The sequence below is a fragment of the Perca flavescens genome, chromosome 12 (assembly GCF_004354835.1).
Source record: "Perca flavescens isolate YP-PL-M2 chromosome 12, PFLA_1.0, whole genome shotgun sequence".
Taxonomy (NCBI): Eukaryota; Metazoa; Chordata; class Actinopteri; order Perciformes; family Percidae; genus Perca; species Perca flavescens.
Genome location: NC_041342.1, coordinates 25,695,465 through 25,719,678, shown reverse-complemented (window position 1 = coordinate 25,719,678; position 24,214 = coordinate 25,695,465). Strand labels below are relative to the sequence as shown.

Genomic DNA, 24,214 nt, shown 5'->3' with positions numbered 1-24,214 from the left:
AAAAATACTTGTGAACTCCTGATTGGCTGCTGACAAGTTTGGTAGTTTTGTGCCAGAATTTAGCCTTTCATGCGGTTATCCAGTGTTGCTCTATGCACAATGACAGCTAAAAAAATGGGATTCAACTGGCAAAATTAGATTTGACTTGGAGGGCTTTGACTCACTGACGTTTAGAAGGCAGCCCTAGCAGAAATACTAAATAAGACATAATGACCTGGAAATATGACTGCAACTGGAGGCTGGATAGGACAGTTAAAAAAAAAAGTGTCCTCGCTCAGCTGTGTTTCAAACATACATACCCTCACAAGCATACACAGCTGCCCTATTCATTAGAACACCAGTGTGTGAAAGGCCAGCACTTTGTGATTCCCTTATTTCCATCTCCTCATCCATATTCTGCCACAAGTAAACACACACACACACACACACACACACACACACACACACACACACACACACACACACTGTCTCCTGCATGGGTAATAGAGGTCAGCTCATTGCGAGAGCGAAGTCTGTGGGCAAAGAGAGAGAGGGATTTGGTTGATTGGTTGCTTCTGCATGTCTGGCATATTCTCCTGTCCTTTTGCCCCATGTGATTACACACACACTGAGCTCGGGTCAGTCTGCTTGTTGCCTTCCATCCCAGACCCTATTTCTTAAAGTGATTTCCTTTGTCCACCTGAAGTGCCTTTCAAGAATACCCCCCTAAAAAGCATCACTCTCATCTCATTTTAGTAACCTTTCCCTCTTCAGTCAATTTCCTCAGGCAAAATGTTCCGGTTTAAATGATTGGAGTGTTCACTGCGTTGTTTTTCCTGTTATTGGAAACCTCAGTCAAGGCTGCATCGGCTAGCAGAGTAGGAAATTACAGAATTGTCTTAACTGTATATTTACTAAAAGTATTATTGAAATCACCATTTGTGCTGTATTCATGTATTATATGTTCCCCGTCACCTCTGGGAAGGCTGCACGCGATAAATGCTTCATTTTTTTTTAGATTATTTTTTGGGGCTTTTCCCTTCATCAGATTGCGACAGTGGATAGATATGAAAGGGGGAGAGAGACGGGGGATGACACGCAGCAAACGGCAGCAGGTCGGATTCGAACACGCGCCGCTGCAAAGGACTCAGCCTACATGGGGCGCACGCTCCCACTGGGTGAGCTAGATGCCACCCCGATAAATGCTTCATTTAAATAAATCAATCGACACTCAGTGTGAGTGTTCCCCATATTACATATCAGCAGATGGGATAGCTGGTGAATAAGCAGAGCAGCTTGAAGTGTATTGATCAGAAATGGCACTGCAAGAGAGGTGTGTGTGTGTGTGTGTGTGTGTGTGTGTGTGTGTGTGTGTGTGTGTGTGTGTGTGTGTGTGTGTGTGTGTGTGTGTGTGTGTGTGTGTGTGTGTGTGTGTGTGTGTGTGTGTGTGTGTGTGTGTGTGTGTGTGTGACCGACAAGCGAGGGGATGCATTCAATAAGTTGTGTGTGCTGTGATCGTCCTCGTTTTATTGTGTGTGTGTGTGTGTGTCTGAGAGACAGAGATGTAGGTGGTCAGGCGGGGCTAATTTATTCACTTGTGCCCACACATGCATAGTTGGTATGTTTCTGATGAGGAAAAGGCACCCTCATCACCCTCTGTTTGCATAGCATGGACAGTTTTAGCCGTCATCAGTGAGTCCAAGTTCCTCTTCAGAGCTGTCACTTTCTGCAGTTAGTTTTTTTTTTTGGCTTCTTTTTTCCTGCCACCGACCATACATTACATCAGACTAATGTCGGTAGGGGAATATCTTCTGGAAACAAACTTAATCTTTAAGATTTAATTTTGTGGGAATCCTCTTTCTCGCCTGAAGCTCATTGCCAAAAACTACCTTAAATTCTAAGAATTTCCCAAGAAAATGTGATGTTATGACTGTCATGAACGAAATTGCATGTGTGCTTGTGGTTACATGATGTTCTGGCTGAGGTCTTAGTGGCCCCCTGCAGCACAACATGCCTTAATCTAAGTATCCATTTAAAGAGAGCCAACTAGATGCTGAATGATTGCAGTGGAACCAGCAGTCAGCTGGCTGGAACAATTCCCTGTCTCACTCTTCTCCGCTTGCTATAAATGCACGTATTTGTGGAGCTTCTGTGCCCCTCCGTCCCCAAATGAAAATGAGATTTGTCTCCTTTCGTTACATTGATACTGTGTGTGTGTGTGTGTGTGTGTGTGTGTGTGTGTGTGTGTGTGTGTGTGTGTGTGTGTGTGTGTGTGTGTGTGTGTGTGTGTGTGTGTGTGTGTGTGTGTGTGTGTGTGTGTGTAAGCGCGTGTGCGCGAACAGAGCAGCGTTAGTGAAATCTCTCTGTCTCTGATCCCAGATGGGTAATGATCTGGTCGCCTCCCGGGGCGTCCTCGTTCCCTTGCTCAATCCCCCCGCAAGATAAATGAGCTCACACACACATATATATATATATATATATATATATATATATATATATATATATATATATATATATATATATATATACATACATGTACAACGCCTGAGACGCTCCAAGATAAATGGCCCCTCCAATGCCGCCAATGTGATTGCTGCCAAATTTGGTGCTCCAGCTGGAACAATGCACAGAGATTTCCATGTGGTTTCTGCAAATAATTGAATCTGTCCTCAATTTGGAAGTGATGAAGCTAGATTTCTACCCTCCATCCCCCCCTCCACACAAACACACACACACACACTGCCCATTCACTGCCTTTTCCTGTGCCTTTTCCCCTCTGGTTCTTCTCTTTCTTTCTCTCTCTTTTTCTCTTTCTCACTCTTTTCTCTTTCACATTTCTCTTTTCTTCCCGTCCTCTGTCTCAATTTTTTCTCAGGCAGGTACAAAATCCCGCCGCTTCCCTTTTGCCATCTGACACCTTCACACACTCAGACACACACACAGAGATCGGGCTGAGGCAGGGGAAATCAATAGTGACTTAAATGTTTTATCATGGTGTGTCAGTGTAGTTAAGGCCTCGGTTAACAGGGTGCCGCATGCTCTAAAGGGATTTACCGCTGCTATTTTCACAGCACCTGCGTGTGAGAGATTTATTTCCGTACCCAGTGGATAAAATGTTTGCTAGAATATTGTGTTTTTAGAATTTAATTGTGACATCATTTTATAATTTTAGAGAGAGAGAGAGAGAGAGAGAGAGAGAGAGAGAGAGAGAATGTAGGTAGACAGTAGATTAAGACACGGGGCTGATTGAGATGGATGTTGTAGGTCTTCAGCTACACACAGACACACACACTAATGAAATGAGAAATAGCCCCACACACGTTGGGGACAGAGCGCTAAATAAAGGGGAGGCACAGCCATCTATCTGTCTCTGTCAGGCTTTCTTTCTTGCTTGTCGCCATAGGGGTGACTGGAGATGGGAATGCACTGCAATTTCACTTTCTTTCACTCACATACATGCATACATGGACACACCATTCAAAAAACCCTGTGGGCCAGGAACTAAGTTGGGAGTAGCTGCATGTTGGAAGTTGTATTTCAGTGTTGGTTTTTCGGGTTTGTTGCGATGCCAGCCCTTTAGATCAAGGCCACATCTTCAGTTAAAACCTACAAACCCAGAGCCATAATTGGGGAGAGACAGACGTACATATTCAGTCTGGTGTACTGACAGACAAATATACTCAGCCGAGAGTCCAGGACGTTATGTATTAGATGTAGATTGAACTGTAGGTTTGGGTTTAGAGTTTTTTTTTTCCCATCTCGTTCCAGATCCAGATTGGTAAAATACACAGATTTGAGTTCTTGGTCCAGGATCTCCAGTATTTGGAGCAAGTATCTACATATACAGTATAATAAAAATTTCATACTGTATATGTCGCTCATCTTACATTCAGGTTGTAGCTACAGAACAGTTGTTTGTGTCGTGTTTCTGCCTTCTCAGCTAATACAGGTCTAAATTGAATCTTTGAGTTTTAGTCGTTCCTAATTTGAGCTCCTTACAAATGTTGAGAGTTTTCAACCCCAAGCCGGTGACACTGTGTGATTCACAACTTTTGGTGTGTTAACCCATTTTAGTTTTGCAACAGCATGACATGGCACACGTCACATTGTTGTATCACCACCAAAACCTGCATTCATACAACCGTGTAAAATAGGATGAAATGTGTGTTCCGTATATATGTTTTAAAGCAGTGTAAATGACTTAAGTCTCCCCCTGGGGCCCACACTCATGGAAACTTTCTGCTACGCTGAATAGAAGCCAACTCACACAGACGATTCTTGTATATTTCCTGACACTAAACTGAATACCTTACATTTTAGGTTGTAACCCAAATTGAACTGTTAGCTTGTTTCTGTAAGTCTACTTGACATGTTTGCTAAGCCAGACATATTTTTTTGTATTCTTGGCTCCAAGACGGAAAAGGTTGAAAACCCCTGAGCCAGCTTAAATCAGTGACACACAGCACAGCATAAAGGGCTTAAACTCAAGGATTTTTACTTGTGGTTCTTGCTGGTTGAGAGGCAGTTTATCTCTCTGTGTGTCACATTTACCCCCAGAGAGTTGTCTTTCCTTTCCTTGGCCCTGTGAAATCATCCTGCTCTTTTTTTAACCTCCATTAAATCTTTGCACCTCCGCCGCCCCCTGTTGCTCCCCCCTCCACCTCCCTGTCCCCCTGTTTAGATGGCCACAGGCGCATAAAGATAGATTAACTTAAACAACTTTTCAAATGTTGTATTCTATGAATCAGCTGTGCTAAATGAATATTCATTGTAGAGATAGAAAGGACAATAGAAAGGTGAGTGTTGTTGGTAGAAAAGGAGAATCCTTTTTTAAGAGTAAAACTTCTTTTCCGCCTCCGTTCTCTAACTCACTTCGGACAAAGAAAGGAGAGCCCCTTGGCAGGGTTGTGTGCTCGACTGAGCGACAAAGGGCTTTAATGGAGCTGTTACAAGAGACTGACAGCCTTGTTTTAGGGACAACCCCCATCCAGTCCTGTCCAGCCCAGAGTCCACTGCCGCTTTATAAGCTAGCAGGCTAATCAAGGCTAAATGGCTTTTTACGAGCTCAGAACTAATAAGAGGAGAGGGTAAAGCAGTTTACAGGGCATGGAGTGGCGAGTCAGTCTAGGAGTCCCAACTAGGTCTTTATAGACACGGGATGGTGATGGGGTTACAGGGAGGAGCTAGAGCGCGTAGACTTTTCTCATGGGGGAAGCAAAACCTCGTGTTGCTTTTGTGGTGGCAAAAGAATGAAACTTGAACGTCGACAACTTCTCAGTCCCTCCCCCCTTTCCGCTAAAGGCCAAAATGGTCTCCTAAGCCCCTCCCCCCACAAGGGAGAATGAATGCGTGTGCATGAGCAGTGATTTACACGCAGTTGGACATTTTTTTTAATGAACTGTTTCATGTAGTTCTACTCAAATATAGGGTCGGTTTCAGCAAATATGACAGAAAGTTAGTTTTATAAGTCTTACCTACTGCACCTTTCACAGCGGGCCTGGGTTTGAATCCCGACCTGTGACCCTTTGCTCTGTGTCACAAAAATTACCTAAACGTTAAATCGATTTTTAAAATAGTTCCTGATTATTTTTCTTTCGATTGACTAATAGAGTATTCGTTACAGCTCCAACCATAAACAATCTGAATTAAAGATATCAATCAGTCAATTGCGCAAAAAAATTTATATTTATATAAACTTATACCTCAAAATTCCTGCCACTTGTAATGTTTGGCAACGTATAGCTTAATGGAATGGGGTACATTTCAGGGATAGGAGCTGCCAGCCAATTAAAATGAGGCCAAATTACAATCTGGGAATACCTTGTTGTAAAATTGTCGCAGGATTTAAGAGATATAACAAAGAATGTAGAACTACAGCTGTGTCCGTGCCAAAAAGAAACTGAACTCACTGCAAACATAAGGCTTCTCTGCACAGCTCCACAGTGGAGCTTAAAGTCCGCTGGTTTGCATGGCCATCACCAGACTTTTTCAAACACTCCAAATTTTAATTCAATCTTTAAATAAGTCTAAATGTTCACTTGATTTTAATGAGTTTGTTTGATGATAGGAATCAAGAAAATTAGATGTAAATCTACTCATATTACGCACAGTACAATGGATTTACAGAAACCTGTCTAAGTAGGAAATTGAGTCCATCGTTGTTTTCCTTTGCCTGTAGCCTGCTGTTTGAGGATGCAGCAAATGAAGCCATATCCTAGGACACTCTCTCACACACACACACACACAGCCACTTATCGTTCTATTTTGCTCTCTTCCCTCTCTCCGCTTGTCCTTCCCCATCCAGATCAATACCATAGATCAGCTAGCTATCAGGCTGCAAAATGACCACATCACCATAAACACACACACTTACTCTCATTTTAACACACACACACACGGCTATTGCATCTTGCCAGAGAACGAGTGGATGGCCATAATAAACACGGGCCGCCTTGTGCGGCCTCGTCTCGCTGCTCCAAATCATCATCAGCAGCGTTGTGGTCTGTGTGTCGGCCATATTGATTTAGTTATGGCTGCTTCATATGCTGTCGGACAGCGTTAAATGCACATTTTCTGTTATCATGCTACACATTAATCAGAGGCTGCTTAGAGGCAGGAAGAAAGGGAGGTCGGTGGAAAGAATGAAGGAGGGATGGACTAAGGACACGAGGAGAAGAGGAAATAAATACAGAGGAAAGGAAATCAATTGAGAGGGATACATGGACATAGGGGTAGATGGAAAAACATAAGAGATTAGATGCAGTGGATGAACGATGAGGACAGGGCACTTTACTTAAAGTCCAAACAGGGAAATTGAAGGGTGGAATACAAGTAAAATGTAAAAGATGGTGGGAATGAGCAAGGGAAGGGGCTCAAATTGTAAGATAGGGCCTTTTTGAAGATAAAGCTGCATTAAAAAGTCACAATGTCAAGGTTTTTATTTTATTTTTTTAAATAAAAGCATGTCATGCTACATACAGATTGACACAGAGCAGGTTTGCGCTGCAGAGAGGGCCATAATCAGTTGGCTATGAATAGAAATTGACACACTTATGGATAGATGGGAGTAAAGGAAATTCCCATTGGCGGAAAGAACACACACATTTAGATATAGTAGGGTCACAAAAGAGTGCAATAGAGTGTCAAGACTGATGGTATGGTTAGAGACAGAAGATTCTTTTAGCCAATTTCCTGTAGTTTTTCTGTCTGTGTAAACAAAGAACTTTTTCGAAAACCACCTGAAACACTACTATGGTTTTAAGGCAAGGCAAGGCAGCTTTATTTGTATAGCACATTTCAGCAACAGGGCAATTCAAAGTGCTTTACATAAAACATTAAAGAGCAGTTAGAAAACAATTAAAAAACAATAATAAACAAATTAAAAACATTAAAAGACAAGAATAAAATTGATAGTGCAGTATAAGAAATTAAAGTTAATAAAATAGATTATTTAAAGAAAAGCAACATCAAAAAGATAGGTCTTTAGCTTAGATTTAAAAGAACTGAGTTGCAGCGGACCTACAGGTTTCAGGGAGTTTGTTCCAAATATGTGGAGCATAAAATCTGAACGCTGCTTCCCCCTTTAACAGTGTTATGATTTTTCTTACTGTAGTTTGACTTAATGTTGTCAATGGTTACACACTTTCTCATACCTAACTATATGTGTCATAACGTTAGCAGTAAACATCTCTGCCTCTTGTCTTTGTCTCTGTTCCCTCCCCCAGGGTAACGGAGGAGGAGTCAACGGCTACCACCATGGAGGCTCTGAAGGCTCGAATCAGAGAGCTGGAGAGGCAGATACTGAGAGGAGACCGATACAAGTGTCTCATCTGCATGGTGAGTAGAACATTCACATGAATGCTCTTTTGGTTTCACATCAACCCTTAAGGCCCTGACACACCAACCCGATTATCTGCCGTCGGACAGTCTGGCGAGGTTGGTGACTCGAGTCTGTTCGGTGTGTTCCGTGCCGTCGTCAGTCAGAGGAACCGTCGGCCTTCGTTTGGGCTGATTTGACATGTTGAATCGGAAGGCGGGCAGTCGGACTCAATGACCAATCTGATTGGTGGAGCGCTAACCCGGAAATGACGAGCGGGATGAGCGTGACTAGAGTCTCTCAAAATCTGTCGATCTTTGTCGATCTGAAACGAAGACAGATTCAACAACTGCATGGCCTATTTCTCGCTTAAAATGTTTTCAGAAACACGTTTTTGTGAATTTTCGTAAAATACGAGATTGTATTCCGAACAAGCCCCCATGATGGTCTGGCTTTGAAATTTGGGAGAAGCCAGACCCACGTGACTTGTTCGTCCAATCAGCTGCCGGTTTTAATTTTTTGGGCGACAATACAGATTAGCGCCGCCAGCTGTTAGGGAGACATATTGCGTCTGGCGCACGCGCAGAACATGCGCTCAAGTCGGTGTCGCTTCAGTGTGTTCCGAGGCACTTTTTTGACCAACTGGGGCAGGCAGTCAGTCCGACTGCCTTTTCTGCCGATGGTCGGCCGTCCGGTTGGTGTGTCAGAGCCTTTAAAGGCAGTATTGTGCCTTATGTCAGGAGGCACTAAATCTAGCATTCTTAAAACTTCATGTAGTAGCATATCGAAGTGTGGATTAGAGGATTGCTAGTTGGTGCTAGAGTTAGTAGTAGCTAATTTCCCACAATCCCTGAGGAAACCCACCAAGGAGGATGCTGCTTTTTGTTTGAGCTCAATGAACCGCACCCTCCTCCATTCTAGCAAATTTCCAACCAGTTGCACACTAATTTTCTGTCTCAATCCAGTGGCTGGATCCTCCAAAATCTGTGTTATTAGGCCAGATATGTGATAATGGGCTGTTCCGTGTCCGTGTTTTTTTTTCTCGCTTTGGGCAACAGGCACTCATGTTACATAATGTGAAGTGTATTGTGTTGTATGCTGGATACTCCTTGAAGTGTGCATGTATGCATCTCATTTCCCTCAGTTTGTGGGTGTCTAAGTAGCTTTAGAAGTGTACAAGTGGTGGTGTTGCTCGTGTTGTGTTGGTTTATGCTCTTGCATGGCTTTGCAAGCTTTGAAACTGAATGTGTGCTGGGATGAAAGACTGCAGTGGGGAATGCAGAACGGCCTCGAAAACTGACAGGATTCTGCCATATAATAATATATATATATAAGATGTATTAAGGACCAGGCAGCACATGTAAGAGTTTATGTCTAGTTGACACACCAGTATGAGTGGTAACAACAGTGTTGCATTGTAAAGCGTGAAGATGGGTCTGTGCTTTACAGCATGTGTAGGTGATTGATTGGACTCCCAGATCAATAGTCTAAGCCTCATGTTCATCCATGACAATATCAGGAAGGATGAGGGACGTTGTCAATATTCATGTCCATCAGGTGCTTGAGATGCGAATGCACCTGCATCCTCCTCGCCCCCCCCATCAGAGTTTGTGTTCCCCACTTTGTGTAAAGGACCCATCGTGTCATCCTTCAAGCTTGTGGACAGTGCAGCGTCGGCATCGTGTGTGTGTGTGTGTGTGTGTGTGTGTGTGTGTGTGTGTGTGTGTGTGTGTGTGTGTGTGTGTGTGTGCGCGCGCGAGTGTGTGCGCGCGTATGTGTGAGAAGATGGTAATTACTGACGCCTGCGCTTCCTAAAGGTCGCTGGGTGCCCGAGGTGACATGGAGGGCAAGGCACAGCGATCGATCACTCACTGCCCCATGGACACACGGCTCCTCTCCGCTCATCTGTCACTGTCCCTCATCTCTCACTCACACACACGCACACATTCAGGCATACAGAGAAACACAAATATGTGTACAACGCTTACACACACACTCACACATGTCTTACCTCTAATCGGTCTCTGTCTGTCTTTCACTCGTCGCACCTTCCCTGTCTCTGTGTGTCTGATGTAAAAGTCATCAGAATGCTTTAACTTGTTGGCAATCAGGAAGCATTTTAGAGAAGCTGGAGATTTCCACTGCAACCTCCTGTTGTGCATGGATCGTAACCTTCCAATGCTCAGGTAGTTGTATGTAAGTAGAAAACAAGTGCTCTCCTGTTGCAGCCAAGTTGCCTGAGCTTTATCCTCTGCTGGTCCTGACACAAGCTCAGTGCTGTGGTTTGGTCTCATCAGTGGATTTCTACCCCCATCTACTGGTCATCTTAGGAAGGGAAATACAGCCATGTCTTTGTTAAGTTCATTTAATCATATGAAAGCAATTAAAAAAAAAATATATATAGATAATAGTTATAATTTTAGTTAATGGTTATTGACAAGGAACATGCCCTAGACTTGAAGTTTGTTCTTCTCTATATTGATATTAAACAGTTTATCGCAGTTATAGTAAGATGATAAACTTTCACATGTCAGCATCATCACAGTGAGCCCCTTAAATAGGCATTCTTCTGTAAGCAGTTTCAGTGGATAATGAGTTTTTATTTCAATATTTAAATTCAAACAAATGCTTACATTTTGCACTAACCAATGAGATGCCGGACTTGTAGCTTTCCGTTTCCTATTGACCTTCAGCAACTTAGCCAAGTCATTGTCATTCCCATTTCTCATTATTTGACAAAAGTGGGAACACAGTAGGAGAGTTCCTCAAGCATTTTCTTATAGCAGTTTGTCAATCAGCTGTCCAAGCTGTACACACTCTTGTGTGTGTGTGTGTGTGTGTGTGTGTGTGTGTGTGTGTGTGTGTGTGTGTGTGTGTGTGTGTGTGTGTGTGTGTGTGTGTGTGTGTGTGTGTGTGTGTGTGTGTGTGTGTGTGTGTGTGTGTGTGTGTGTGTGTGTTCGCGTGTGTGTGTGTGTGTGTGTGTGCGCGCGTGCGTGTCCACACGGGTGTTCGTTGAACTGTGGTGTTTGTGAGGGCGCGATCAGTACAAGCCGGCCTCTATGATTAGCTGCCACCTTTCGCCCCCTCTCCTCTCCCACCCCCACCCCTCCCTTCCGCAGAGGAAGCCTGCTATCCCGTCAGGCACGGAGATCAAGAGCCTAGGGGTGTGGCCAGGGCCCCGGCCACTGGCCAATGAGGTCGGAGAGAGGAAGCCTAAGTCCCTCCCCCTCGGCCTGTACTGCCTGTACAGGGGCCTTGTGATTGGTGGCTACGGCAGCGGCATAAAGAGGCTCCTCCCACAGCCCTTACGGAGGGTAAGGCACTCCCTCCCTCCTCCACCTCCCCCCTCCTCCTCCCCCTCCATCATCTCTCCGTTCTTTTCGAGAGGAAAAGAAAAGGGCGCCCATCAGATTGGGTTCATTCATGGCTTTCTCCCTCCTCTTCTCCTCCCTCTGCCTGCTTCCCTCCGTCTCTGCTCGTTGCTTGCCCGATATCGTGTCTGTGCGTGTGTGTGTGACCTGCAGGTTGCCGGTTCAGTTGCCCCCCATGCTGCCTTGCTCAGTGGTTCTGTGGCTGCTGGCTGTGTCGTTCCATGGTTAGTGGTTTGGTGCCGTCGGTCAGGGAATGTCCAGTGTTGTTGTTACCTGGTGTGTGCATGTCCTTTGAATTTGGTGTCATTTTACTCTCACTATCTGTCCCTAGGACTCCTACACGATGCCGCTCACCTCCATCCAGTGCTGGCACGTCCATTGTGAAGAATGCTGGCTCAGGACTCTGGTACGTACAAACCCTGCACAGTTGTCTGCACGCATGCACACACACACACACACACACACACACACACACACACACACACACACACACACACACACACACCTCTCTGTGCTGCACACACACACACCTCTGTGCTGCAGGACAGCTCCTCATGACATATAGTTATTGCAGCCTCCTTTCATAGTCAGTGATCTCCTCTCTGTAGCTGTGCCCCATGGGGAGAAACTTAAATGGAATATTTTTCAAATGAGGTGTTCTCTCACTCTACACACACACACACACACACAATGCAAACACTTGCAGTTCTCAGTAAGGGAAAAGCTTAGATGGAATAGCCCCCAAAAGGCTTGTTAAAATGTTGGAATAAAGTTGTCAACTCCAACCTCCAACCAATGAGTTCTACATAGTGCCTTGGGTCTACACACACACACACACACACACAGACACACACAGACACACAGGCAGTGGTTTTGTTGGTTATTAGTTAGTCTAATATATTCAGTAATGTGTAATTAGCTGGTACTAATGTGGTAAATGGAGCGCAGTGTTTCAGCTGCTAGAAGGAAAAACAGTCTAATCTTTTATTTCTTTGCTGTTACCTCTCTTTTCTCCACGTCTTTCATTGTTGTCTTTTTTCTCTCTCACCTCACTGTCTTCTGTATATCCTTGTCTATTACCTTTTCTCTCCCAATCCTCTTCCTTCTCACATCTATTAAACACCATCAGTTGCCAGCTGTAACACACGTCAAGAATTACTATCAAGCAGTTCCCCACTTTTAGTCCCTGTTAATATTATACTTGCAATTTTAAATACACTCTTAGCATAAGTACAGGAATAAAGACACAGAGAGAGGGGCAGAAAATAACAATTGTGTGCAACTGCTGCAACACAACTGACAACCGTAAAATAAACAATTCCAGTATTTTTGTATACTAACCACATGAGATCTGCATCCTGTGGATCTAGAAATGGCGATGCAGGTCTTTCAAGCCACTGGCCCAAAGAAATTCTTGACTACCATTGGAGGGATTGCCATGAGTTTTTGTACTGACATTCATGGCCCTAATATTATATTTATATACATTTATTTCATCCATCAAACAAACAACCGAATGCAAACACACAATTTCAAGTCCTTAATGAAAAGGAGCAGAAAGAAGATTAATCTTGTATAATCTGCCCCTATTTCACAAAACATACACTAACCAAGCAAATAAATAAATAAAAGGATAAATGACTTGAATGTAAACATAACTAATGTTGGTTTACTATCATTAAGCTCCAAGCACATCTAAGTACTTTCTAGCTTTGGCTGATGGAAGTCTGACAGTGTAGAGCTAAGACTGACAGAGGTTACAATCTGCCCCACTAGTGGTAAGGAATCAAGGATCCTCCATTTTTTTACTGTTATGCCGGCCACTGGTATGGCTATAGATTTTTAGTCTTGTATCAGGGCCGGTGTAGTACCAAAATTGCCCAGTGTTTGGATTGATATTTGTATGTACAAGTTTATTTGAAAGGGACCACGTGTAATAAATATAAATTCCAATACTTGAAATCTGGTGCATTATATAAAGATGTGGCTAAAAGCTCATTTTCATCCCCAGTCCCCAGGCACGTGAACAATATTTGATAGTACAATGCTTAAAATCACCACCAATTTTGGCATTTGATCAACATTCTTTCCAGCAAGTTGCAGTTGTCATTTGAAAGCCACACAGGTTTAATTGGGCCTTAAGATGTGCTAAAGATTGTCTGGAACATACATCCAATATAAGATCAATACTGATTCCTGAAGAACTTGATGTGGGTACAACAAAACCACCTGTGCATGTTTTATAAATTGTTTGTGGAGTTTTCTAATTTTCTGTCATTAGATGTTTTAAAATAGACCATAAGAAATCATTCTTGAATGAGGCCCATTGTTTCCGTGTGTGTGTGTGTGTGTGTGTGTGTGTGTGTGTGTGTGTGTGTGTGTGTGTTTTGTGTGTGTTTTGTGTGTGTGAGTGTGTGCTGCCATCACAGGTCTAATGTACGGGGCATTAAACTCATAGCCTGGAGACAGCTATATAAACGGGAGGGCCAAGCTGATCAAAGTAAATGCCTGGGAATCTAGTTAACGTCAGCCCAGCCCCTTACCACTTTAATGAGCAAGGCAGCTGGAGCGCAGCGTGACGGGCACACACACACTTAGCACCCGCACTAAACAGAAGTATACAGCTTTGACAGGCATGCAGACAAACAAGAGGACTCGATCAGCACCAGTATCAAAACATCTGAAACCCAGTGCTACTGTACAAACTTGTGTGCGTGCATTTTAAACCATCCTAGACTTATCTACACATTCTTCATATTTCCTCTCTTCTCTCTTTCTTCACCTCCACACTTGTTCTTTCTTCTCTCTTGTGACATGAAGAGACTGTTTTTAGTACTCTGGAGCCACAAATCCTCTTAGCAGGAATGTGTGAGATCTGTCAGACTCTTGCACCACCTCCGTCCTCTCAAGTGTGTATGTGTTCGTCCTTCAGACTACCTAAGTCTGTGCACCCTCTCCAAAGACTTTATTCAGTGGCTTACAGGAAAAGAAGCCTATCAATCTTTGGGGTCAGGTGAACCTGTACATTTGTAACTGACCAGAAAGGATTCGGAAGTTTTAGGTGCTCCAGTTATGAGCTCTCTGCATTTTGTTGTACCTGTGTTAGATGTCTCACACACGGCATTTCTCGGGGGGGGACTAAACTCACACACTCTTATGTTTTACACACCTTCTTACACACAGTATTATACAGCGGACTGATGAAAGTGTCCGCATACCAAAGAGATACCTTTGGGATGTGTGATGGTCAGTTTTGTAGCCCAGGACTTCTATCATAGCTGTAAGAATTCATAACTAGGGTTGGCTATCGGTTGGATTTACCAGTGCTAAAAAAAAACACTTTTAAAACAGTGGCGGTGCATAAATGGTGCCTGAACCGATACTTTTAAAAAAGATTTAAAAAAAAAAAAGAAAAGAAAAAGGAGTACATAACGACAGTCGGCGACATTAAAGAATGGCTTGTTCATAATATAATATATAATAAGGCCATATGGTCAAATTTAAATTATTTATTAAAAACGTAATAACAATAAACTTATAACAACTTATTTCACTACTAACGACAAAAACAACCACTAGATGGGAAATGGGTATTTTACAATAACTTTGAATGCACAACAAGGCTTACCAGTTTAAAGTAAACGCACCATTTTCCTGTCTGTGTTGTGGTCAGGCAGTGGCCATGTAGTGAAGCTAGTTTGGGTCTTAAGCTGCAGACTGTTGTACGTCTGTTAGCTGTCACACAGTTTAACTGTTTAATCCAGCTGCTATCTTACGGTAGGCTAACGTTACCTGCTGCCAAGTGTGGTGTTAACTAGCGTCACATGCAGCGATGCTTCTGTTGCCTCGTCCGTTTCGGAGCATCAGAGGGCAGCGCAGGCATTTAAGTGTCACCGAAACGAGGCACCGAAATCCGCGTTGCTATTCGGTCCGGTAGATACCGGTCGTTAGCATCGGGTCTCGGTACCCAACCCTATTCATAACATAAAAAGAAGCTCTCCTAGTTAATACCAGATGTACTGCTCTACTTCATTTATTTACATAATCTGTTGTGACAGTTATATTTATTTATACATCTGTAACCAATGCAAAAGCAGCACAGTAAAAACTGCAGGAATGTGCCTGCAGCCAGCAGTTAACCACCCAGCACAAGAAATGGAACAAGCTGACTGGTAGAAAGAGGCAGCGGGGAGGAGACGGAGAGGTGGAGGACAGTGGTGGAGACCACCCAGTCAGAATGTGTTGCATATTATCACCTGCTGCTTTACTGCAGATGGCACACTATCAAAGCAAAGTGTGCCCTCAAAGAGGGCTGATGGGAGGACTGTGAGATGTTGCTCTGCTGCTAACAGGCGGGCTTACATTCACATTGAGGAAGTAGTAGTAGTAATATATATATATTAATGACACATTTTGGCTGGTCTGTCAAGCACTGGTAAACTGTCAAAAGACACAGATAATGAAGGATCTTGGTTCAACGTGTCTTCTACAACAGCAATAATGATTATTTGTCTTGGTGCTAAATCTGCCACCTGTTTGTAGTCTATAAAATGTGAAAGAACAGAGACAAATACCCATCACAGTCTGAGAACTCATGGTAACATCTTCAAATTGCTTGTTTTGTCCGACCAAAACGAACGCTGCTTTCGGCTCTGTTGTGGAAGAGTTGGTTCCAAAGATGCATGGTGCAAATAAAACCGAGACCCTCTCCTAAAAAAAACATTGCTCTGTAGCGCTAAAAACTCCACCGGGTACCTTTTAACCTTTAGTCTCATACGCCATCATCAGATCAGATGACCGGGACTGATCCTCACATTTGAGAAGCTGGAAAGTTTGATAAATGAAGAGAGTGGTTGCTGCACTATAATCCTGAGTGAATGCATTTGTGAGTGACCCAGATGTCACCTTGTACTGAGCTTAACCCATTGTCTAAGCAACAAAGCTAACTATTGTCTCTCCATCTACCACAGGGGAACAAGAAGCTGTGCCCGCAATGCAACACCATCACCTCACCCGGAGATCTGAGGCGCGTCTACTTGTAAAGAGCACACGCATCCTCCCGCCCATTCGTCCTTCCGATCCATTCCTCCTCTCATCTTGGATTTCATCGCCCTCCCCGTCGATCCTCATTTGTTTTTTCCTCTCTCGTGGCTTGAGTCGCCAGCTCCAAACCCTCCAAGAGCGTACAGAGACAAGACGGCTGTCTTTGAGACTCCACTGGCTCTTTCAGGAGGTTAAAACTGGATGAAATGGAATGACTGAGCAGAACTCACTGACTCCATGGCTGGCTGCGTGGCTACCCACACACACACAAAAAAAAATGTAATTGAAAAGACGCAGACCTGCAATTCCACTGTTCAACGGGCTTGTTTCCTTTCACGACTCTCTGTACATGTAACATGTGGTATCATCCACTGAAGGACTTTTAATCAGTGGAGAACCCCCAACGCCCAGCTAAACCCCGCCGAGACCTGGTAGCTTCATACTGCTGGAGCTGGACCTGAAAGGAACTTTGTTATACAGAATATAAAGACTTCTTCTTTTTTTTTTCCCTCTAGCTCTTCTTTGACATTTCAATGGTGCTGGACAACAGGCTCTAACCTGAAGACTGGACAGAAAGCTTCTTTTTCTTTGTTGTTACCTATCCCAGAGAGAGAAATCATATCGTCATGCCCCTGTTGCTTAAGAGAATTAAAAAAGGGCCTGTCCACTAAAACTGAGCTTTCAACCAAACTGAGAATAACCTCACAACCTTGAAAAGGAGTTTGACACTCCTCCTCCACCTCTTCTTCTTCTCCTCACGAGCCCTTCTATCTCTGTTTCCCCCCCCCCACCCCCTCTTTTGTGGTGTTTTAGTGAAGTAAACCAAAATTTCTCCCCCTCCAAGATGCAGTGCAAGCACATGTAATATAGTTCTATGTATGTTTACAATGTTGGGTGTAAATGACATAGAGTTCACACACACACACACACACACACACAAACACACATACATGTACACACATGCACACACGTTACTATCAACAGACACACACAGAAGTATATAATATCAAAGTCCTGTTGTAAGTTGGAAGGGTCTGGGAATGATGTTTGGGGGAAAAAATGGCTGGAATAAAAGAAGCCTTCTGTATTTTAAAAAAAAAAAAAAGATCATTTGAAGATCCGTTATTTCACTGTACAGGAATAAAACATTTAAGTAATAATAAACTACTCGAGACTAGATGGTCAAGATTTAGGTGGTGTAATTTTTCTGCAGAGTACCCTGAAAAACTAGAAGATGAAGCAAGGAAAGATCTTTTGTTAGTTTTATGGAATGGAGAGATTCCGATTGCCCAAGATTTACTGCGAACCAGCAGAACAATGGGACTGCTCTTTAGTTGCAACAATGTCCAACTGAGCCTCTTCTTTTAACCTCCATTTCTGCTTCCTCTCAGTTGGAGTAACATCATGTTCAGATCATAGTCAAGAAATGTTTTGTTTTTACCCCTACATGTCTCAAAAGAAAGCTTTTTTCCATTGTTCTCATACTGCTATGCTGCAAAAAGGTTCCAGAATGGCAACCCCGAAGGGCATGTTCTTTCTAGCTATAACGGATGAGGGAAGTGTCTGGAAAAGAGGAATGGCCATGGCTGAACTGGCAACTTCCAAAACCCGCAGCATTTCCCCCTTCCCTTTACGGCAGCAGCAGCAACCAAGGTGGTGGTGTGCTTTGTGTTTGTAAAACTATGTATTCTGTGACGTCTGTATTGTTGTAAGAAATGCTGAAAAAAATGAAAAAATAAAACTTCTCAAATACCACGAGTGGTCTTGTTCACCCAAACTGGGCTGTAAAATAAGACATAGGGAAGAGAAATGCTCCTGTTTTAACTGAAATAAAGCTAAGGAAGATGGCCTTAATGCAAAAGACGCTTATTCTGTTTATGTGCATTTTTAATAGACTTTGTCTGGCGTCTTGCGTGTCTTTTGTGTTTGAATTCCATCCCCTGAAGTAATGTACACGGCCCACAGTGCACCTTTTTGTTTTCAGAGATAAATTTATAGGGTCCCGAATCATTCTGGGGCAAGGAAAGCATGAGTTTGTCTCTACTGATGAACTATTTTATTTAGCTTTATTATCTTATAGCTCTATTCCCTTTGGTTTTAGTTCATCGTGTAGTTATGCATCCTGGTAGGTTAAATACAGGATAGGACATCGTATGGCGTTATTATGGAACACGCGCAACTTCTAGGCAAGACCCGCCCTTCAAAAGCATTCACACACTATTGGCCAGGCGGCCATGCTTACGAAAGGTTACGTAACCCAATTTGTTCAGGTCCTATCCCCTGACCAGTCGGCTATCCTAACCTTACCCACTCAAGGTCAATGCCTGACCCCAACCAATCAAGCTGCTTCGTAGGGCGGGACTTGCCTAGCAGTTAAGTGGGATCCATAATAACGCATCAGGATGTGATGCTAAAATGTTGCATTGACATTGTGATTCCCCACCTGTCCCAAAGGTCTGACCAATTGCACAAAAGGATTGTGTCAGTACAACAGAGTATTAGTGCCGCATTTTGGAGAATAAAGTTGTACTATGTAAAGAAAAAAGTCATATTTGCAGAAAATAAAAATAAAACCAGCAGGTGTGACTCAAAGTGCACATTCTCAAATAAAGTGGTGTTTAATCAAAATACCACAAACTAACGGAGTAAACCTGAGGCTAGCTATGATTCTAGCACAAGAGTACTCTTTTCATACTGTATAATGAAACTGCCGTGTGGTCTGCTACTGTATGTGCAATTGCAAATTGGTGACAGCATGCATACATATTGCACAGTGTTTTCACATTTGCATCAATCCAAATAGAAAGTCTTTGGAGATATATGTTCCCCCCCACTGCTCAGGCTGGCTGGCTGAGACGCAAGCTTGTAGAAGATGCTGCCATGCTAACGCCTGTTTTCCATAAGGTGAAATAACCACATGTATATGTGTTAGATCATTGTCAGAGTGAGTGTTCAAGTCAGATTCTAAAAGTTTTATTGCAAGGGAGGTAAACCACAGCAGGAGGTGAGTCTTGCTTGAAACACAACTGGTTACACTGATCCCAAAACCACAATGTCTCAGATGAATGTAATGTAAAGATATGTGTAGTCTCCAAGCCCAAACTGATGACATCATCAGGGATATTATTTTATAATATTCATATTATAAGAGCATTTGGCTTAGAACAGGTGAAAGGAAAGACACTAAACAAAACCTGACACATAACTACATTTTTTCATTGTATCCCACTGTGGCATCTAGGAGTAATAACTAGAATAAGTAGGCCTACTACAACAGTTAGCTGATATAGGGTCCATACATTATTGGTGGTGGTGGTTTGAAGTCTCATTTCTCTGGTTGTGAAGCAGATCCAGAAGACAGCATTGCCATCTAGGAGGGCTTTAACACACAGCCACTGCTCTCTCTCCATAAAACTCCACATAATCCCATTACTGCTATCAGGCAGCTATCAGCAGATCGCCAGATGGTGTCAGCATGCTTGGTGAAGAGGTGTGTATGTGTGTGTGTGTGTGTGTGTGTGTGTGTGTGTGTGTGTGTGTGTGTGTGTGTGCCTGCATACTCTTGTTAAACAGTGTTATAGAAACCAGGCCTGCCAAACATCAGAGCTCATTTAGCAACCGCCAGTAACATTACTTAGCAGGAATTACAACAATATGATCTCTCTCCCCACGCTTAGATCTGTGCCCAAGCCTTATTAGACCCAGCCCTGCCCAGTAAGCGCTCATGTAAGTGCTGTCAGATGCTAATAAAGTTGTAGTGAATGTACTGACAATATTTTGTCAGCAGGAGATAAAGTTTATAGAATATTCTAGAGTAGTGTTGAGTGCATGTACAATTCTGTCAGGGGTTGATGCACAGACTGTGGACTTGATCATGGTGGCGTCTTGCAGTAGGCCTATAGCCAGTGGCTGTATTTGAGTAGGCTATATAGGTCATAAATCCCACCCCCTCCATGTTAGGAGATAGGACATGGGCCAAACAAACAAGAAATCTAAGTACATGTCAAATACATTTTTCCCAAAGATGGTTTCTGTCATTCAAGGTAGGCCAGTTGTTATTGCGCTGATGTTTGTTCAAGTGTTCATTTTTCTGAAAAGTGTGGGTTTTATTAGTTATTTGATGCTATAAAAACGGAGTGAAACTTCAAGATTGACAGCTGTGTTAAATCCTACAGAGAACCAACCTGGGACTATAAAAACTGTCCTAGAATTCATCAAGACGTAAATAGGATACTAAACGGGAATATATTTTTGCCCTGTGAGAGGCAGCAATAAAGGCATCTAGACTGCGGCAAATTATAAGAAGAAGAAGAAGAAGAAGAAGAAGAAGAAGAAAAAAAAGAAAAAGAAAATGATTGACAGATGATTAACTCTCAATTGGTCGGGCCAGAGTGATAGAGAAAGACTTCTCTCTATGGCTCAGTCCAGTAGGAGGAAGTGGAGACCATTGTGGAGACGCGTCATCCATCTTTATGTATTCTGTGAGTGTTATATATTGTTTAATAAGTAAGTTATTTTAGACAGCGATAGGCTAAATGCATTTTTTGTTAACATGTTGTTAGCTAGCACATTGTTAGCTAGATATAGAACTTTTTCACGGCAGACATGTTGACATGTCATAGTAGGAAAAGCACAGGTGTATTGAAAACCATTAATGATGGCTGCATTCCACTTAGGAGAGACCCTGGCTCACTGAAATAGCTCACTGGGACACTTGATGGAATTGAGCCATCGTTAAGGTTATCAGTTTCAGCTGTGCTTTTCCTACTATGACAAGTCAAAATGTCTGCTGTGAAAAAGGTCCATAATGTGTAGATAAGAAAGATTGTTTGGTTTGTTTCGAGGCTCAGGCAGCATGCTAATTGGCTTAACATGTTGTTAGCTGGTTGCTGTTGGCTAGCATGTTAGCTAGTGATGTTATTGGTCGAAGTGGCTGCAGGGTTGGAAATGAACTTATTTTGTTCACCTGCCTCTGTGGCTGGTGGATTCCAAAATCTACCAGCCACTCAACTTTTTACCAGCCACTTTCTTGTTTTTAACCGGCAAATGTGTAACTGCATGTGAAACATAATACAACAAGATCTACAATACTTAAGCATTTTTATTTTGTAAGTTAAAGTCTTAAGGAAAATGCATTCTCTCCTCTCTCATGCACGCACATCACAGACACACTTACACCCACACACAAACCAGGAACCATGAAGTTACATTTAATAAATTGGGCAGATTAAACAAAAAACTAAAATATTCCTCCACCCATCCTCATCCCCAGTCCCACTTTTGTTTACAGTACAGTGGTGTCATTTTCTGAACTTACCAGACTGTTGTAACTGTTATATTATTTGCCTTTACCCACTTAGTCATTATATCCACATTACTGATGATTATTTATCAAAAATCTCATTGTGTAAATATTTTATGAAAGCACCAATAGTCAACAACACTACAATATTATTGCGGTATTGATATTGAGGTATTTGGTCAAAAATATTGTGATTTTCTCCATATTGCCCAGCTCTAAGCAGCGGCCATCTAGATGAGTAGAAATTGGAGATTCAGCCGTGGCTTATCATGTCTGATAGTGGGAACTACAGTGCTACTAGATCAAAATGATGGCAGAGATTGAAAATCGATGTGCTCCGAGATGAACAGCCTATATGTGTTTTGCCTAATTATTTTATGTATGTCTTATTAGATCATGTGTATACACAAAATTAAAAAAAAAAATTTCCTTTTGGCCATTATCCCATCTTCTTTCAGTCACTCTGTTTTCTAATTTGTACGTTCTAGAGAGAACAGTGTACGAGTCGTTTTTTTTTATTTTTTTATATAATGGCTCTTCTCCGGGGGGTTTCTGGCTCAGAATGGGCCTTTGGGGGGGGGGGGCATACAGTAAAGGCAATGAGTCTGTGTTACCTTATTTGACAGAAATATGCATTTTCCTGTTATTTGTGACAATTTGATAAACAAAAATGTATATTATGCTTGAGCAAATAAAACCCCAATTAAGAAGACTGGTTTAAAAAAAAAATAATATTAATATTTAAATAAATCACCGGGAGAGTCCGGTACTGTTCGACTCTGGAGAGAAAACTTAGATAAGCTCTCATATTCAAGTTTATGTTCTGCTTGTTCAACTGTTGTTTGGTAAATTGCTCTTAAACACATTTAGAGAGGAATTTAATCACTATTTTTATTCTCAATTCTTGTCATTTTGGGGCTGGGGATTTTCCTTTGGGGCTGGCCAAATTAAAATTTGGTGGGCTGCCAAAAATTCCTCTATGCAGGAAAAACCCTGTTCTCCCTATTTACAAAAGTAATGTGATAAATTAACACAAACTTATACAAAGTCATCCTATTCTTAAAATTCCATGTTTTGCCTCCCAGCAGTAGTGGGTATCAATAGACTCCATAATTGGTCATCCTGTATGTGAGATATTTGAAACATTCAGCATCTAGCCCGCTAGCGACCCCCAGTGGTATTATAAAATAGACCAGTCGATTTTCAACAGGACATTTTTCTACTAACAAAAAATGTATGTCCTTTTGAATATTTCAATATATGCTGTAATCGCTTATAGTTCTTCTCATTGGGGCTTTAAATAAGTATATTAAGCAACATTTTGTCAATGATATGAGTCACACTGCTGTAATGTGAATAGAACATTTAACAGTTTAAACATAAAAAAAAAAAAAGAAATGCAAGGGTCAAGATTATTCCTCAAAGCTTTTTTGTTTTACAAAGTATAGAACATCAGTGGTACAGTCTGGTGATGTGTGAAAGAAGACCAACAGTGTGTGTGTGTTTGTATGTGTGTAGCTGTTAATCCCATGTCCATGGAAATGTCTTTTGGAGGTCAGACAGTTGGGTGTCCTATACTGTGGATGTACACAGAATGGTGTGGTCATTAATGGCATTTTACAAACACACACACACCCACACACACAGAGGCCGATCAATATGATAGTACTCTCCCTGCCCCGTCTTCCTTCCTACACCTCCCATGTACACCCATACATATGATGCATACACAGTGGACACGCATAGACCCATAAATACACACTCACAACAAGTACACGCACACACAGTTTGACACAAACTGCATATTGATTCAATCACTGACTTACTCTGGGCTGTGTGTGTGTGTGTGTGTGTGTGTGTGTGTGTGTGTGTGTGTGTGTGTGTGTGTGTGTGTGTGTGTGTGTGTGTGTGTGTGTGTGTGTGTGTGTGTGTGTGTGTGTGTGTGTGTGTGTGTGTGTGTGTGTGTGTGTGTGTGTGTGTGTGTGTGTGTGTGTGTGTGTGTGTGTGTGTGTGTGAGACCAGGTTGGGTGCCAGAGGTACCAGGAAATCCGTCCAAGAGGCGCCTGGAGAAAGAGGCAGGGAATTGAACCAGTTGACAGAAGAAGCCCCTCAAGGCTGGTTCAGAGTCATTAAGGCAATTTAGCTTATCAGCTAGCTCCACCCAGAACCACAAGCTGGGTTCCCATGGCTTTAGAGTCCTTTATAACATTCTATTACATTGCAAAAGTATGGAAAATGTGGATGATAAAATTGCAATGGAGTAAAACAAAAATGTCCTGTGAAATACGGTTTACCACCACCAAATAGAATGGGTGTGAGGTCCCATTTAAGACATGTACAGCTTTGAAGTTAATAACATCATCCCAAGCAAAGTTGATAGGTGGGAAAATGCTTTAGTCAGCAGTTAATTGCAATAAATAAAAGACATCCACATCTTTTTAAACCAGTAGTACAAATAATCAGGTACTGCTCGAACTTCTTACTTGTATTTAGTTTTTGTGCTGCTTTATACTTAACTGCATTTCAGAGGGAAATATTATACATTTTACTCCACTGTATTTATTTGACAGCTGATTTGCAGATTTTATATACAAAACGTAAGTTACACATTCACAACATGGGATGCAGCATTATTTAAGTACTGTACAGGAGTAGTTAAAATTAGCTCCACCTCATCTAGTTACATGGCTCCATGTTAATGCA

At 42.4% G+C, this 24,214-nt stretch overlaps 2 protein-coding genes across 9 annotated transcripts in view; both read left to right on the top strand.

Moving 5' to 3' along the window:
• rnf220a (ring finger protein 220a) overlaps positions 1–17,299 on the top strand; it is a 288,419-nt gene extending 271,120 nt beyond the window's left edge. For all 7 annotated transcript variants that reach the window (XM_028592718.1, XM_028592717.1, XM_028592716.1 and 4 more), the window contains 3 exons: positions 7,704–7,815; positions 11,498–11,572; positions 16,137–17,299. In XM_028592718.1, coding sequence (XP_028448519.1) covers positions 7,704–7,815; positions 11,498–11,572; positions 16,137–16,208 — 259 coding nt within the window. In that variant the 3' untranslated portion in view covers positions 16,209–17,299. The remainder of the gene's footprint in view (positions 1–7,703; positions 7,816–11,497; positions 11,573–16,136) is intronic.
• A 3,276-nt stretch (positions 17,300–20,575) lies between these two features.
• Positions 20,576–24,214, top strand: part of klf17 (Kruppel like factor 17) — an 80,448-nt gene continuing 76,809 nt past the window's right edge. Inside the window, exon 1 of one of the 2 annotated variants that reach the window (XM_028594446.1) lies at positions 20,576–20,690. In XM_028594446.1, the coding sequence (XP_028450247.1) occupies positions 20,624–20,690 (67 nt within the window). In that variant the 5' untranslated portion in view covers positions 20,576–20,623. The remainder of the gene's footprint in view (positions 20,691–24,214) is intronic. The other variant, XM_028594448.1, reaches the window with a different exon arrangement.